Here is a 16,969-nt window from a genome sequence, read left to right on the forward strand (position 1 = left end):
TACGGTCTTGAGAAGCCTGAGATACACAGCCTGTTACTAGAAATAAACTGACCATGTCTAATAAAGATGAGTCGAATTGTGCCAGGACGTCTATGAGCAGTTTTCCAGTTCGGGGGTGAGAGTGAGGCTCTCAAATGAGTCATAACTATGTTTAGGGTGAGGGTTTATTAAGTTTGAGTGGAGGATGCTGCAACCCCTCCATACCTCAGCATGTGCTTTGAGGAACATGACAGTTTTTATGACTCAGGGGCTTGATTCACTTAGACTGAACTTTCATGCTGTTGCAATATAAAGTCTGCTCTTAATTTTTCTGATTTTCTCTCAAAAATAACAAAAAGAACCTATAGCGTCCTGTAAAACACAGATTACCAGTTAAAACAGACAAGACATAGTATGCACTGCAACAAAAAATAGTCCAGTCTTAAAAGCCAAGAAGGGCTGAATATTGAGATATAAATAACAAGCTTTTAAAATTAATTTGGTGTAAATTCATAGTTAAAATTACAGAATAATTTAAAATTGATAAATGGAAAAAATAACATTTTTGGCTTAGGCTCCACCCATTGATATCTAATTCACTCAGAGAGAGGTCTGATTTTCCAACCCTCTAGAACCACAGTCCACTGGGCCTTGCCTTCCCAGCTACGGTGCTTTGCCTCCAGAGATAGCTTTGTACATCTGAGCTTCTTCCTCTTAAATGCCACAAAATGCACATCTACTGTGTTTCTGACCACAGGACAAGATCTGGTCTTTCCTGAATATGACTTCCTACATCTACCCAATCTCTCCCTGCCTTTAGCTGCCCTGTGCTTATTCCTGTTCAAAGTTAATTTCAACCTTTTTCACCCTCTCGTGAGCATGCGTGAGCCTGCATAACTGGCTCCTTTGGGTTTCATGTCCTCCCTGAGACTGTTGGTGAATCTGACAACCTCCATCTCCAGTCTGGGCTTAGCACATTTAAACTCCTCTGTTAAATTTGTTATGGGGAGCTCCAAAATCCCTTTACCACAGAAAAAGTATTAGATAAACCTGTGCTTCACAAAAGGTAAAACAAATGAAAGTGTGCATCAGGCTGTGGACTTGTCAACCCTGCAATTTAATTTATGAATAACATTCAGTTTTCAGCAGAGCCCATTCAGTCTTCTACCTGTGATTCCCAAATCTGAGAAAAGTCCTAACTTTTTCAGAAACAAGTCATGTTTCAGTTAAAGCCTCTGATTTGACATTTGTTTTATACAAATGAACTTAGTTTCTGCCTCTTACCTTTAAACTCTTGCAGTTTCTTTTCATCTTTCATAAACAAATCCCACTGTGGTTCAATCACGAATAATTCAGACATTCACACATTCATGTTTATGTGCAAGCAGCTGTTGATGTGCACTGTTTTTACTGGACACTTAAATACACTTTAATGAGTTTGAGGTTTCAGACACCTAATGAGGCTACAGTCATTCAGCAGAGGCACAAAGAAGAACTAAATCCCAAAATCTCAGAAAAACCAGACTGGTTCAGCTTGTCACACGTCAGGCTCCGCCCCCTTCACAACAACAATGTGATTAAAGAGCATGGCGGCCTCCGTGCACAGGAGACTGTGCGTTTTGGTGAGGTTATTGACTGATCCAGGATCAGTAACTCAGTGGTCATTTCACTGGTTCCAGTTGGACCAGGCTGGGTCACTTTAATCTGCTTTCAGCAACTTAAAATGCAGACGCAGGATGAACAAAGTCGGACTTTGAGATGAAGTTTATTTTAGGACAAACAGATGAGTGAGGATCAATACTGTTTGTCAGCAAAGGAAGAAATAAAAATGATGGAAATTAAAGCAAAATCTCTGCTTGTCTTACATAAAATAATTTGATCAACAAACAAGAGTTGATACAGTTTAACTCCAAATCAGCTGTGTATATGAAGAATTTTACGACCTGATGACACCTGAACGCACCTGAACACATTTAGCAGCTCTTCCCTCATGTCATGTCTTATTGGGAGGCGGGGCCTGAATGTGACACATTTGTCCTCATACTACACAACCAAACAGCTCGCTCCGCTGCTGATGTCTCTGTAGCATCCGCAAACAGTCTGAGGATTATTGATAAGGCATCCATTCTGACAGGAAATCCTGATCCACACATTTGATCAGTCCGACCACCTGAAGGCTCCAAAAACAAACTTCCTGTTAAGAGTCTTTTTCTTCAAAATAAAAGCAGATGGAAAAAATATCAACATTTCAAAGTTTGTACTTCAATCTGTCAGAAACAGGGCTGATCAACACAGATTTACTGATCAATAATTGATCATCAGTGTCAATAAAAAATAAATGTTTTCTGTGGAATCACTGAACCTCAGTCGGTTCTTGCAGATTTTCCCTCAATGGGTTTCAAAACTGTTTGTGTTTAAAATAACAATTCCACAAACCTGGAGCTTTTTTTATATCTGAGCTCAAACTAATGATTAGATTTATTATAAATTAATATATTCGTTTTGTTTATAAGTCATAAGAAAACAGGAAAAGTCCAGTCATGACAATTATTTGTCAGAACTGGTGGTTAATTCTCACATTCGAGAACCTGATACCGTCAAATGTTTGGCATTATTACATTGATGATTACTTTACTATCAACTGATTAATCAGTGCAGCTCTACTTTATTTAATTCCTGTTTGGATCCAAACCAACAATCTGTCAGTCTGTCTCACTCCAGATTTTACTGAAGACGTAAACATTTTTAGCAAACAGGAGGAAGAAGGCCATCTGTGGGGAACTATTTTCAGCAGAGGATGGATCCACATTTAGCGGCAGCCAAAATAAAGTACAGTGACATTTATTTGCCTGCGTCAGTTAGCAGCTACAGTTTGATCCAGCTTAAAAACTGTGTAGTCTGCCGCAGAGCTGCACTGATTAGTCATTTACTGATCAGTTGATTAAGAAAATGAGCAACTAATTATTCAATAACATCAATATAATATTCTAAACATTACCTGGTTGTGGCTTCTCTTTTGTGAAGGTTTTTCAGTTTTCTTTCACAATAAACTGAATCTCTTTGGGTTGTCAAAGTACTGAACTAGAACCAAAAAAATGCCATCAAACCTGATCTCTACAATCAGTTTAGTCAGAAGAAAATGAAATCACTTTTTGTGACAAACATTTCCTGTTCTGTTAATTATCTTGTGACCCCCTCAGTTTGACCTTGTGACCTCATATTGGGAAACGATGAACTAATCAATTAATCAAATATTTTTTAAAATAAAAATGCAGGTTTGGTCCAGACTGCAGCTGGAGGTTTGGTTTCAGATCTGAAGTCAAATGTGGATCTGTGGGAAACCCGTTCCCTGATCAGCTGATTGCTAATCAATCACCCTGATCAGATGACAGACTGAGGCACAGTCTTGGACAGGTGAGGTGGTGTAAGCAGGTCTACACTTGGACTCTCAGGACAGGGTCTGTGAAGAGGTCTGCTGTGGTAGTCTACAGTCACAGTCTGTACCTGGACTCTGTGAGGGGGAACAGTCTGTCTGTGGGGGAGCAGAAGCCGGCCCCCCCCCCCTCTGAGCTTGCCGCAGCCACAACCTGCCGCTCTCTGATTGGAGGGCTGGGTGGTGAACTGGATTCTCCCGCTGTGGTTTTGATTTCTACTGAAACGGTGTTCGGATCTTCACCTTCCCCTCCTGCTCCTCCCATCCAGAACTCGGCCACCACACTGATCTCTCCTGCTGACCCCGGACCTCCAGTCGCACCTCCTCCGTTGACGCCACTGAGCATTGGGGACCCACGGGGCTCAGTGGAATCGAGAGAGGGCTGCTGGACGGAGGAGGACAAAGCTTCTGTGATGATGGCGGCCGTCTGAGCGACCCAGTTTAGCTCCGACCCACCACCTCCTGTCACTGGGGCGGAGGAGGACGACGGCTGGGGGTCGCTCTGAGGCGGTTGAGTGTTGGTAGGTCCTGGTTGGGTGGTGTTGGCAGGTACTGGTCCTGCAGCAGCAGCACTGTTGTTGTTGTTAAGGTTGTCCTGCAAAGCGGTCTGGTTGGCTTGACCCGCCTGCTGGTTTTGCAACAGCATCTCCTGTATCCTGATCTGCTGCAGGATGGCAGGAAGCTCGTAGTGGTGGAAGAAGTAGATCATGGAGTGCTAAACCAGAACAAGGATGTTAGTCCTGCAGCGTTGCTCCTCTAGAAACTATGACATCTTATGAAATCTGAATTAGTGATTATTAGGAAGTTCACATGCTGAGATACTTGTGACTCAGAGCTGATTTTTCCACATGGTGAAACAAAGCAAACCGGATCAGATGCACATGTGGTCCAAGATATGATTCATATCTGATCTGTGTAACATCTACTTTAATAAAACTTCACAAACCAGAAGAAAAGTGTAAAGATCCACTTAGAATCTTTTGCACTTAGTTAAAGGCAGAGGTCAAAGTGTTTAATACTTGTTAAAGTGATCAGCTCACCTTCAGGTACCATTGCAGCTGGGATCAAACCCCTGTGAATGGATCCACCAGCACCAGTCTAACTAACCCAGAGCAACATGTAATAATCTTTGTGATTCTCATCCAGATAATTTGATTCTTTGACCACATCTATGCCTCATTAAGTGCCAGTGAGCTAACAACAGTGCTCAGAGGATGATGATGATGGTGATTCTGACCTGGATGAAGAGCCAGGAGGTGACCAGGGCCAGGCTGCTGTACTGCCCGTTGAAGCGGTAGTGGTAGGCATAGAAGGCGAAGTGATACAGATAGAAAAACCTGAAAACACAAATAATCACACTAAGTTCATTCACTGTTGAAAAGGTACCAGAGTCCATTGAAGACCTGATTAATCACCTGTCATGAAGGATTGATGAATAAGTAAACCGACTCTAACGTAATCTGACCAAACAACATTAATTAAACTCAAAAGGGGCTTATTACTTTATGCCGTTTGCTCCGAAATCTTAATTAAAAATACATGAACCCTTAGAAAAGGAGTTTTTACCCATTAAAAATGTCTTTTTCTGTTCATGCATTTATCCCAATCTGGTAAACAAGTTAAAAATCTGAAAATGAATCAATCAGCAGCAGAAAAATAATTAACATTTCTACTTCTTCAGCACATCGACACCTTACTTGTCAATTTGTGGGCTTGTGGAAATTCAGGGGAACGTCCTGAATAATTAAGGTCTACGTCATTTGTTCATTTCAAATTAAGGGGTTTTTAATAAAGGCCACATTGAGGATCTGGTTTCTATTTCAGTGTGTGTTCTGTTTTTATTGATAAATGAGAATAAATGTAGGGTATTAAGGGACTGTTTCACTGTGAATGGCCATTGGTTGTACTGCAAATGAGCCGATGGTATGAGCGACTGCTGGTCATGTGACTGACCTCAGCCAGTGGCGTTTGCTGGTGTTGGTGTGGCAACAAATGGCGTCGTACTGATCAGCCAACCAGACAATAAGGATGATGTAGAAGGCTGTCGTCGTGTCGTTGAAGAACTCCGACATGATGGCCTCCATGCCTGATGACAGGAAGTAACATCAGCAGGTCAACACATGTGGACTGAAGTTGTTTAGCTGCCTCATACAAACGCCAACCACCAGTCAGAAACTCAAAACTTTACAACATCAGAAGCCAAGAATCAGAATAAAGAAGCAACTTTATTGCTTGGGGACCTGTGTGACTTGATCAGGTCAGACCCGTATCGGAACCAGATCTATGCTGAACTTACCGACAAGTGCCAGGATGACTGTGAGCAGAGGGGCTGCAGGAAAGGCTATGGTCATGTTCATCTCCAACATCTGAAGAAGATCCACTGAGGAGAGCAGAGAGAACCACAACATAGGTCAACACAGCTGATCCACATGAGAGAGATCGGGTTTTTACAGTCTGACATGAATCTGTACATAATCTGAATCTTACAGTATATGTGTTCTGCAATGGAACAAATAGTGGACTAGATTTCTTACACCTCAATATTAATAAATATCATCAAATAGTCAAGTCAGTCCTCAAAGTCCTCTAACAGCACCACGTGGACTACAGAACTGGACTAGTCTGGTGTTTGCTGTACGTGAAACATCAGAGGAAACTGACCAATGAAGACAAAGATCTGGTGATGAGAGTATCTGAGCAGCATGGACACTGACAGAGTCTGAAAAACACAAAAACAACATCAATATTTCTTTAACTCGCACTTAAAGTCCAAACCTTGACTCCTTTCATTTAGAAGTTGCGTTTTACGTCTTATCACCAAGAGACTGAGTAAAACTGCCACACGTCATCAGCTGCTGTAAATGTTGTTTGTGCACTTACAAATATGACCATGATGACGAAAGCAGCCAAATATGATGTTCTGGCCATCCACATGCTGACAAAGCGGTAATGTTCTCCAGATACCACGTTCCTCAGGAACCCTGCAGAGAACCACCACCATCAAGGTTATTGAAATAATTGATTTGTCCAACACACTCCAATATGAGAGGACTGTTTATTTTTCCATTTTCAGCAGCGACTTTAAAAACAGATTAACAGTCGTTCTCTCTACCTTTGTTCTCCTCATTCTCTGCAAGTGCCTTCACGCTAGACATCAGGATGTCGTCATAGCCCAAAAACTCATCCAGCAAAAATCGACTGAAGCTGTCCCCAAAACACTCATCCTTCATGGGATCTAAACATACAGACGTGTTTTTCAGCACAAGCTCCATCACATCCAAATTAAAAACAGTCCCGTGTTGGTGAGATAGGAAAGTCAAAGTCAGGTGACCATGTGGCAGGTGAAGACACACTTTACAACTGATGTGCCAATTATGAACGTGAATGGACCCAGTTGGTCGTAGTCTGTCCTAGTCTGGGGCAGTCACTCATACAAACAAAGATTCTAATCTTGAGCCCTCAGAGCCATGGACCCGCCTTAACAATGTAATGAAAATACAGTTGGCTGGAGGCTTCACTAGCACGTTTGAATAAAGAGACCACAAAGTCATGTGACATGCAATTGATTATGCTGCCATTTAAAATTTGAACCAAAATAATTGAAACAAAACTGAATATTGTACTGCCACTTTGTGCAATGAATTGTCAATTGCCACGCGCATTATCAAATTGCATATTCAACGGCCATTTGTAAAATGAATAAAGAAGCCGAAAACTTTAAATGTCTGACTCTCAACGACTAAAAATCTGCTCAAGTAGAAGAGAATAGTTGGTAAATGTGGGCTGTCTGGTCTTACAAGGTTTAAGCCAGACATAAAGTGTGTGCCGGTCAAAGCCATGACTGTGAAGCAGATAAGATGAAGTCATGTGACTGTGAGGCAGGTATGCAGGTGTGTCTCAATGTCTGACCCAGAGTGACGACCATGACGGGGATGTTGAGTCTCTGTCTGGTGCTCTGAGACAGACGCAGGAAGCCGTACTCCAGGGAATACTCCACGATATACTCCTCCTGAGGCCACACTGAAACGGCAGAACGTGAGTACCGTGACTTGTTAGCTTACACAGTTTCTCTGGGTCACCATGTCTGTTTTAATGGAGAAGTTAAACATTCAAAGTATTGATGGGCTGAAGTGAAAGTTACAACCACTTCATCTTTATTCACAAACACAGAATAAAATGGTCAAATGTCATGGAGCTAGAGAGGAATAATAATAACAGTAACAATAATGTTGAGAATATTAACTGAAAACTAAGGGCAGTTGAGTTCTGGTTTAACAAAGACTCTGCTGCCACCTGCTGATGCTGACACGTCATCTACAACTGGGAGGAAGCATTCATAATAAAACCATTTTTCCAACACGGTAAATGTGACTACTTCACTGGCTCAGAAGAGGAGGTGGAGGAAATATCATAGGAGGAGACAGAAGGTTACTTGCTCTGGAGCTACATTTCTAAACGTACCATCTCAAAGTGGCGCACGTCACTTCAAAACGCACAGTCTGATCTATAAAAAACAAAGTTGACTGGAGAATGTGCGCACCTGTACGCAAACTGAGCCATGTGTACGCTCATTCTCAGACAAAGGGAATTTGGTGACAGATGGTGAGTTGGTGAACTGAAGGAGACTGACATACTACAGACTGACAGACTAAACATGGGAGGAACGATTGTCAATATTGATGCCTCACACATTTAGTTTCACTCAATATGTTAATCCATGTTATCCTGAAGGTAAAATCCAGCAGTGTTATTTGTGCTTGTAGGAAGTTGTTTCATAAACACCTTTCTGTAAAAATCAAACTCACCTTGAACCAAAATTGTTTCTATTTACAGTGCATTCAGGAAGTATTCAGACCGCCTCGCCTTTTGTCAATTTTGTTATATTGCAGCCTGAAAATACAATAGTTTAAATTCATTTTCTGATTAATCTATACTCCGTGCACCATAATGACAAAATGAAAACAGAATTTTTGAAATGTCTGGGAAAGTGAAGGGGGTCTGAATACTTGCTGAATACTTTGTGGGTAATTGGCACTGTCTCACAATCACATTATCCAATCATTACACTCCATATCCTCGTTATCAGTGCTAACACTGCTCAGAACAGAACCAAGATGAAAAAAATGTTCGCTTGCCTGTTTGGTCTTAATTGCTGGTACAGGAGCAGAAAGATGTAGTCTTCCTTTAGATCGGACAACTTTTTCTGGTTCTGTTCGCTCTGTCCGCTCTGTCCCACTGAGCCAGTAACAGCAGCAGCACGTTAACACTCGCTCCTTCTTTTTTTTTAGTGATCCCACTGCCGAAGCCACCAAATATTGTTCGTTCCCACCTCCACCTGCCCTACAGGTGTGTCTGTCTCAGTGTCTGTCTCAGTGTCTGAAGTTACGCTTGTGCTTTTCTCAACTGCTGCCGTGAGTCACTGTAACCAAAGAACAGCTGCAGGCCCGGCTCATTAATATGCAGATCAGCCTTCACAAGGTACTTTGCTTTGACTGTTTATGGTTTAAAAGGACGTGGAGAAGATGATTAACATGTACACATTCCTAGGTGGTCTGTGATTTATAAAGGGAACTTTTCTTACAGGTGTACATGCTAATGGTTTTTTAAGCCTGAATATTTTTGTAAGGATTCCACAGAGTTTTATAAATGAAACCAGCGCAGACACTGAGCTCTTCAATAGCTGCTTACCTTTGGTGTTCTGACTGAAGGAGACGTCCTGGCTGTCGTTCACTTCTCCTCCTGCTGCTCTTCCTCCTCCTGCTGCTCCTCCAACCAGAGAGGGCTTCAGACGAGGCTCCATGTCCAGCTCAAACTGCAGCAGGACCAGGTGAAAGAAGGTCAGAGCTCGACAGACAGAACAAGTACATCCAAGGCCGTGAGTCTCAGCAAGTCATAACCACTAGGTTAGAGGTTTGATTCTGCCTCGAACAGAACCGTTCCATGCATCTGCTGTTCAGACAGCAGCTTGTTTGTGTGTGACAGAGGCCTACACAGTTTCAGCAGGTTTCATCAGTTAATTTATGACCTAAAGGTCTAAAATTGTATCTTAAGCATCAGACTTTGATGAACCTGCAGAAACTGAGTAAAGGTCTGTGAAAGGTCTGCTCACAGAAATCGATCCCATCTACCATCATAGAGGATGTTTCTGTGGACATCCTGGTCTTAGTGTGACCTGACACTTGCATCAACTTGAGTGTAAATAGGGAGTCAATAATAATGGCTCTTTGTAACAGCTGCACATTCTGCAACTGCCATAGCTCGTTCTTCAGGGACATCCTGATCCACATGCTGAAGGTTCTGGGATCAGGTCTTTACTTATTTTAAAATCACATATACACATCACACAAACTGATCAATTAATCTGAACCCGTGGCATCTCTGCTCACCTGCACAGAGCTGTTGTCAAACATCTCCACTGTCATCTCCTCTTCATCCTCCTCTTCCTCCTGCAGTGCTGCAAGGCTGAGCCCCCCTCCTCCTCCTCCCTCCTCAGCCTCCAGCTCCTCGTGAAGCCCAGAGGAGTCGTAGTACTGCAGGAAGACCGGGGTTCGGCTGGAGTTCCTCTGAATCTCCACCCGCAGGATGCCATCACGAGGCCACCGCTCCCTCACCACCTCCAGACAGTTGATGGGTGAGCGAGAGAAGGCAATATGGATGTAGGCCAGGATGAAGAGGACAAAGAGCGCCTGAGGAGGGGGAGGAATTGATACTGTCAGGGATTCATAAACTTGTACATAAACCTTCATGAAGCACCATGAATTTAAAGTTACCATCAAAAACACCTATCACACATTTGTTTCTGTGCTGCCTCTGTTTACAGAGCGAGGCCTGAAGCTGTGACCTGATCTGAGGAAACAACAGACAAATTGTGGTCTAAACCAGACTCCAGTCAAAATTCTATTATTTGACTCCTCATTCTAGTAGATTCACTCTGTTTCAGACTTAGAACTTGGAAGTGTTGTTTTCATGTCTCTCAGGTGCTGTCAGCATTTCAGAGCAGGAAATCACCCCTGATCAGAATCTGACTGTGTGGTACATGGAGTGACATGTCACTCGGTCAGGAACTCATCTTTTCATTGCTGCTGACAATAAACAGAAAGAAACATGAGTAACTTCTCATTCCAGTCTCAGATTAACTTTCAGCAGGACCCACACCACTGTGTATATACATAAAAAATAAATGATTATCATAAGCCAGAAGTGTGGGGCTAACAACTCTCACCCCACTTACATAGTCCACCTGACAAGCCTATTCGGGCTAAAAGGTAGAGTGAAACCACCTGAAAGATGAATTTGACATTCCTACTAGCTTCTCCTTCCACTGAAGAAGCCACTTGATTAGTGATGAAAAGTTTCAACCTAACTGTTAGAAGTCCAGTTGTCCTGACACAGCTTCTAAATTATCATAACATCTTGGCTTTGATTATGTTTAGGGTGGACTTCTTTAACAGTGTCTTCTGCTAAATGTAAGATCAGAGTTAAATAATAAAACTTAGTCAAACCCAGGACCGGATTAACCTGCACTGTACGTGACAGAGAAATTAGCTGATCAGTCATTTAACGACAATTAACTGACCTGACAGTTCATTTTCTAAACGCTTCTGACAAATTAGTACTTAATGAGATTATGAAAACCTGAATGATTTGCAGGAAACCTGTGGCTTGTGGGGCCTGGCTGTTAATCTAGCCTCAGTTAAAACAGGACAGAGTCTGGAGCAGCTACCATGTCATTAGCTTAGGTAACTAAATACAGGCTCATTCTGCAAATTTTCACCGATCTTCCTGACAAAATGAAGTGTGTTCCTCTGCATTAAACTCTTTACATAATAACATGGTTTGAAGCAGACTTCCAACTTAACATGACGCAAAACAATAACAGGAAGGTAAATGAGACGTACTCAGGTGAAGCTGTTTCTCACCTTGAGCAAGACGAAGAACTCGAAGACTCTCCTGAAGGACGGGGGGAAAAGGCGGGCGTATGTGACGGCCATTTTGAAGAATAGGGCATGAAAAAGTCGGTCTCGGACATTGATGAGGGGGTTCTGGTTCATGTTGGGGTTTCGGATCCTGTTGGGTCCCATGTTGTTATTGTTGTTCAGAGGGACATTGTTGTTGTTGTTGGCCTGGTTCTCAGACATGATGGCAGGCTATGGATTATGCTGTACTCAACGCACTAACTAAAACTGATTCTAGGTCAACATGGCTGCTGTCAGGGTCTCGGAGTCCAGGTCAAACCCTGAGCTCAGATCAGATAATGGAGATCTCTACAGTCCACAGCTGATTCGCTCTAAGTGAAAGTCTTCACACACACCTGAAACTGATGGACAGACACACGAACCAATGAAAATTTAACTCATTGATTATCTGGTCATTTAATCAGAAGTGATGCAAAATTGAACCAAATCTGTAACTAGCAAATTGCATGAAAGGTCCCAAAGAAAAGTTCACACTTGCGTTTTTTTCTCTGTTAAAGGGAGTGTAATTTTAACAGTTCATCATTTTTCTATAGAAAATACCTACTGCAGCTGCCAGATACATACAGCACAGTAACAAGCATGATATTCCCATCTCAAATTTAGTAAATACAGTTAGGTAGAAGTAGAAAGTAGTCCAGACTGAAATTCTCATGTAAAGTACAAGTACCTTTATTTTATATCAAAGTAAACTAGTACTGAATAAAATGTAATCTTTCCAATTCCTTTAGTCTGTTTGATTCTTTGATTTCTATCACATTCTGGGTTTTTGGGCAAAACAAGACATTCAAAGAGTTTTTGGACCTTATTTAAATTGTTTATGGATCTAATAATTAGGAAAATTCATGGCAGGTTAATTGATAAAAGAAGATAAGTCAGGATCAGATTGATCACCTGCGCTGCTACAGCTCGTGTTTGTGTGTTATTGTTACATGCACCTGTCCACACTAGCAGCTTAATCGTTTCTAGTTTTGTATATCTGATATTACACGCACACTTCCATACACTGAAGAAAGGCTAACTAATATTTCCACGATTGATCAAGCTGACCTTAACCATCTCAACTAATCAATTAATTTACACTTCGGTCAGAGCCCAAAGTGAGTTCAGCTGTAATGTGAACATTTAATTCGTTCATTTAATGAACTGTAGGTCAAACTACACTAAATATATAATGTTTGTTAATTGCAGGCCAGGGCAATGCAAAGATTTCGGTCTTTAGGATTTGTGGCTGATATCAGGTTCAGTAAATTCTTCAACCTTCACATGAACCATCTTACTTTGGCTGTCTTGCTAGTTATCACAGATGTCACACATATCCCGCTGCTAACGTTGACTTTACCTTAGCTGTATGTTTATTACATGAGCTTCTATTAGCATACATCTGTCCTACCTGTTATTTAGCCGCCAGCTGTGTGTCCATCCTAACGGCTCCTCTGTGTTTTCATCAGAATAAACAAACAACACGGCTAGCTGGCTAGCTAGCTCTGCTAGCTCTGTTAGCTCTGCTAGCTCTGTTAGCTCTGCTAGCTCTATTAGTTTTATTAGCACTGTTAACGCTGTTAGCACTAAGACTAGCAACTAATGCTGGTTGGGTAGAGGTGTTAGCTCACGGCTAACTGTTCCTGTTGTGTCCGCAGTCATTCCACTTGAGCAAAACTATCCGTGAGTTTATTCCGGACGGTCAAGACGAACTGGCAGAGCAGATATTAGCTACGAGATGCTAACAGGCAACTGACGGAAACTCACACCGGAAATACGGGCCCTAAAAGAGAATGTTTTCCCCTGGCGAGGTCTGTCAGGTTCCGTGTCTAAAACCAGGTTTGACTGCGCAGACTTTATTAGAAAAGTAAATTCCACAAAACAAGCAGAGCAACACCAACACAAAGCGATATCGATGAAACACACATCTTTTGGTGGCCTTTGGAACAAAATAATTCATGGTAAATTTAAAAGCAGACAGCGGCGCAGACTTACACTTTCACATGTATGTTCGCAATGTGTATCTTATAAAAGAGGATTCGTTTTTTTTCTTTTTTTTAAACAAAAGACAACGAAAAAATAAAGTCGAGGAAAAGTTTGATCGAAGCCACAAAAACAATGCAGAAGGACTACGATTTTTAAAATTATGTAATGGATACAGAAATTCATACACTGTCACGTAACTGCACCAGGTTGATCAATAGATGACATTTTATTTTTGTTTTATTTTAGGAGCTCCATGAGGGAAGGTCAAGGATGTTGAAGTTTGTGAAACGTGTGTTACCATGGGCTCTTATGGGGTAAAACCTTATGGAACGTTGTTTGGTGGTTGACAAACAAGATGATTCATGACATATTTAAGGCAATTAAAATAATTTATAACATAATGTTGATATTTTAAATAACATACAAATAACCCATAAAATGCATCAGTTACGTTCAAATCCCTGCATGTCCTACTGCACACGTTTTTTCATGTTCATATGTAGTACAACCATGATTTCAGTGGTACCTATTTTATTGATCCACATCTTTCAGAATAAAAGACTCGGATCCACAACCTTGACTGGTTCACATCTTTCAGTATAAAAGACTGATTAACATTCTTCAGAATAAAAGACACTGATCCAGATCCTTCAGAATAAAAGACCTACAATGAAATGATAAATGACTACAGGCTCTCCTGGTACAGTTGCCATGGCAACATGCTGGCTGCCTACAGCAACTAAAGCGAGTAGGAGGTGTGTGTGTTTGTGAGGACACTCAATCTCATCCTCATCCAGAGGGTTCAGATCTGGTTGTGAGGTTCAGATTAGAATCAGGTAAAGTTTGAAGGTGGAATGTCTTTAAAGATTTTATTATTTCAAATGTTTAAAGGTTCGGTTTGTTTCTGTGCTCATATCTTCTGTCCTAAATTCTTTCTTGAACTAGTGGTTGTGACTCAACTCAAACTGAGGGTGTCTGGTAGATATTAGACATCCAGGTTTCTTTCTACATATGCTTCACAAAAATTTCACCACCTGTTGCTTATGCTTATGAATGCTCCAAAATATTTTTCTTACTGTCTGTTGTTGTCTGGTATACATATAAAATGTTGAGGTTTCGAGACATTTCATATAAATTTCACACATTTTACACAAATGGGTGTTTTCCATTTACCCATTAATGTTACTTTACTAATATTAAACATAAGTAAGGACTTTCCAACAGTCATTGGTGAGACTTAGTGTTTGCACAAGTTTTCTGTTTGGATCTGAAATCTGTTTTTTAATATATATGTTTGCTAATGTACATTAATATAAAAAGAGTCATCCATCCATCATCTATACCCCCTTAGTCCTAACCAGGGTCCCAGGGATCTGCTGGAGCCTATCCCAGCTCTCTTTGGGTGAAAGGCAGGGGTCCACCCTGGACAGGTAAAAAGTCAATTTTATGAAAATAAAAACAGGTTAATAAACTCTGGACTAAACATAAATGATAAAAAAAACACTGAAGCTGTGTTTGAAAACAAAGCGAGTGATAACAGTTTGTGTGTGTTTCAGTGCTTATCTCATCATCATCCAGCAATACTGTTGCCATGGAAACTGCATAATGAACCTGAAAGTGTGGGATGTGAAGAACCATGTGTGTGTACATGTCTTTCTATCGTTGCATGGAGACATTTTAGATGGATGCATAATTGTGAGGACATTTCTGCACCGTGAGGACCTTTTGTTTTCTTCAATATTTTTTATTTGCTTTTGTTTATTACATTAGAAAACAACTTAAATGAACAATTAGACCCCAGTAACATAGGTCATAAATCAACCAAAGATCATTCAGACACACATACTTTCATACATACACACATTAAACTTGCACAAATTACATACCAATGAAATGCAATGTTTTAAAATAAAATTACATAAATAAATGTGAATTTAAAAACGATCCCACATTTTTATGGATGAGGTCTACTTTCCAGTAATGTATGTTCACCTTCAGACCTTCATGCTTCAACTCCAGTGTGATGTTTAGTTTTATTCTTGCACCCACTTTAACCGGCTGAACCAGACTGGAGTCAATCAGAATAACCCAGTGACATCACTATTAAGACTGCAGGCTGTACATCTGAAACTGAATGTATTTGTGGTCATGTGTTGCATGTTGACATTCATGTTAGATACAGGATTTGACCCTCAATCCTCCTTGAACCTCACCAGTTCCAGGAGGTTTCCACAATCATCTTCTCACTGACATGAGATCCTTGACCTCTGCAGTTTCTCTCTAGGTCCACACCATCAAGTTTTCTGTAGGAGCTCACAGAGATGAATGAAATGTAGTAATTTCAAGGAATACTGAGTAAAAACTACAGGATGCCTTCTGAGGAGCTGAACACAAGACCAGTGATGATTGATGTTTTTCACTTCCTCCCCTGAGAAACCACAGAAACCAGAGACAACACTACAAGGAAAGGAGGAAACAAAGGAGCTGTTTCAGTTTCATCAAGTCCGCAGCTATTTCTTTCTTTTAACACAGTTGATTCAACTCGTCACTTTAAAGTAAAAAATAAGTATAAAGATTAAATAATTTTATTTTTACCTTGCATGCATGACACAATAATTTGTATGGAAGAGACAATTCATGTTCACACACAAAATTCTAACCTGATTAAAGGCAAGAAAATACACTGAATTTTTACTTACCATCATTTTCAGCAATAGAGGAAAATCTGATCAACTGGAATAGATCAAGTAAAAGAATAGATTTGCACCATAATGATACAAGCTGGAGTAAGAAAAACTAACTTGTACCTGCAAGATACTCAGCTGAATGTGAAAGAGAACAATGTGTGGGCAAGACATAATAACTTCTATGCAGCTATTAACGTGCATTCACAAGACATAACGTGCACATGACAGACTACAGGAAAAACAAAAAGGCTGGCACTGCAAAACAAATTGATAAAAACACATCAGAAATGTTTTGTTAACACCAAGGATCCAGTTTTAATGTTGACTGTCCTGTGGACCACAGAGCATGCAGCATATTTCAGTCTGAATAGGATTCAACTCTTTTTATAGCAGCACTTTGTGTTTTTACAGTTCCACTCACAAAATATACATATTCAAGATAAATTATGTTTTTACATTCATAAGGAAATGCTCACAGAGCTCCTCAGTCTTGTCAGTTGTCAAGGTTGAAAACTCAGGATGTAGACACATGCAACAGCACACAGACACATTAACAGCAGGGACAGACTCGATACTGGCTCATCGATACTTTATATTTACAGATACACTCCCTGATCTGGTTTCAGAGTGTTTGTCTTTAAGACAATTATTTTTGTTTCTGACATTTTTCAGAAAAATGTCAGAACTAATAAAATAAACATGATATAAATCAGATTATCTGTATTTTTCTTCTAACTTTATATTGAAAACTCACATATTTTCCATAACAACGATCTTCATGTTACATTCAATAACTTTATTATTTTTAAGGATTATCTGATATTGTCCTCCAATCCTCTTTTTTACTAATTTTGACAGAAATGTAAAGAATTCTAATAAAATGACCAAAACGCAGCCAGTTCGGTCATTTTACGCACCTTTTATATGAA

General features: G+C 40.6%; 1 protein-coding gene across 1 annotated transcript; it reads right to left on the minus strand.

Moving 5' to 3' along the window:
* Positions 1-1,346: 1,346 nt before the first annotated feature.
* On the minus strand, positions 1,347-13,136 carry tmem259 (transmembrane protein 259). Its single transcript, XM_026323430.2, has 12 exons — positions 12,779-13,136; positions 11,332-11,729; positions 9,799-10,098; positions 9,101-9,224; positions 7,322-7,432; positions 6,525-6,647; positions 6,293-6,393; positions 6,074-6,131; positions 5,709-5,792; positions 5,366-5,498; positions 4,650-4,749; positions 1,347-4,127 (listed from the first exon to the last, which is right to left on the minus strand). Exons 2-12 carry the CDS (start codon positions 11,548-11,550, stop codon positions 3,471-3,473), a joined length of 2,010 nt encoding a protein of 669 aa, XP_026179215.1. The 5' UTR covers positions 11,551-11,729; positions 12,779-13,136; the 3' UTR covers positions 1,347-3,470.
* Positions 13,137-16,969: the final 3,833 nt, after the last annotated feature.

The sequence above is a fragment of the Mastacembelus armatus genome, chromosome 4, assembly GCF_900324485.2.
Source record: "Mastacembelus armatus chromosome 4, fMasArm1.2, whole genome shotgun sequence".
Taxonomy (NCBI): domain Eukaryota; kingdom Metazoa; phylum Chordata; class Actinopteri; order Synbranchiformes; family Mastacembelidae; genus Mastacembelus; species Mastacembelus armatus.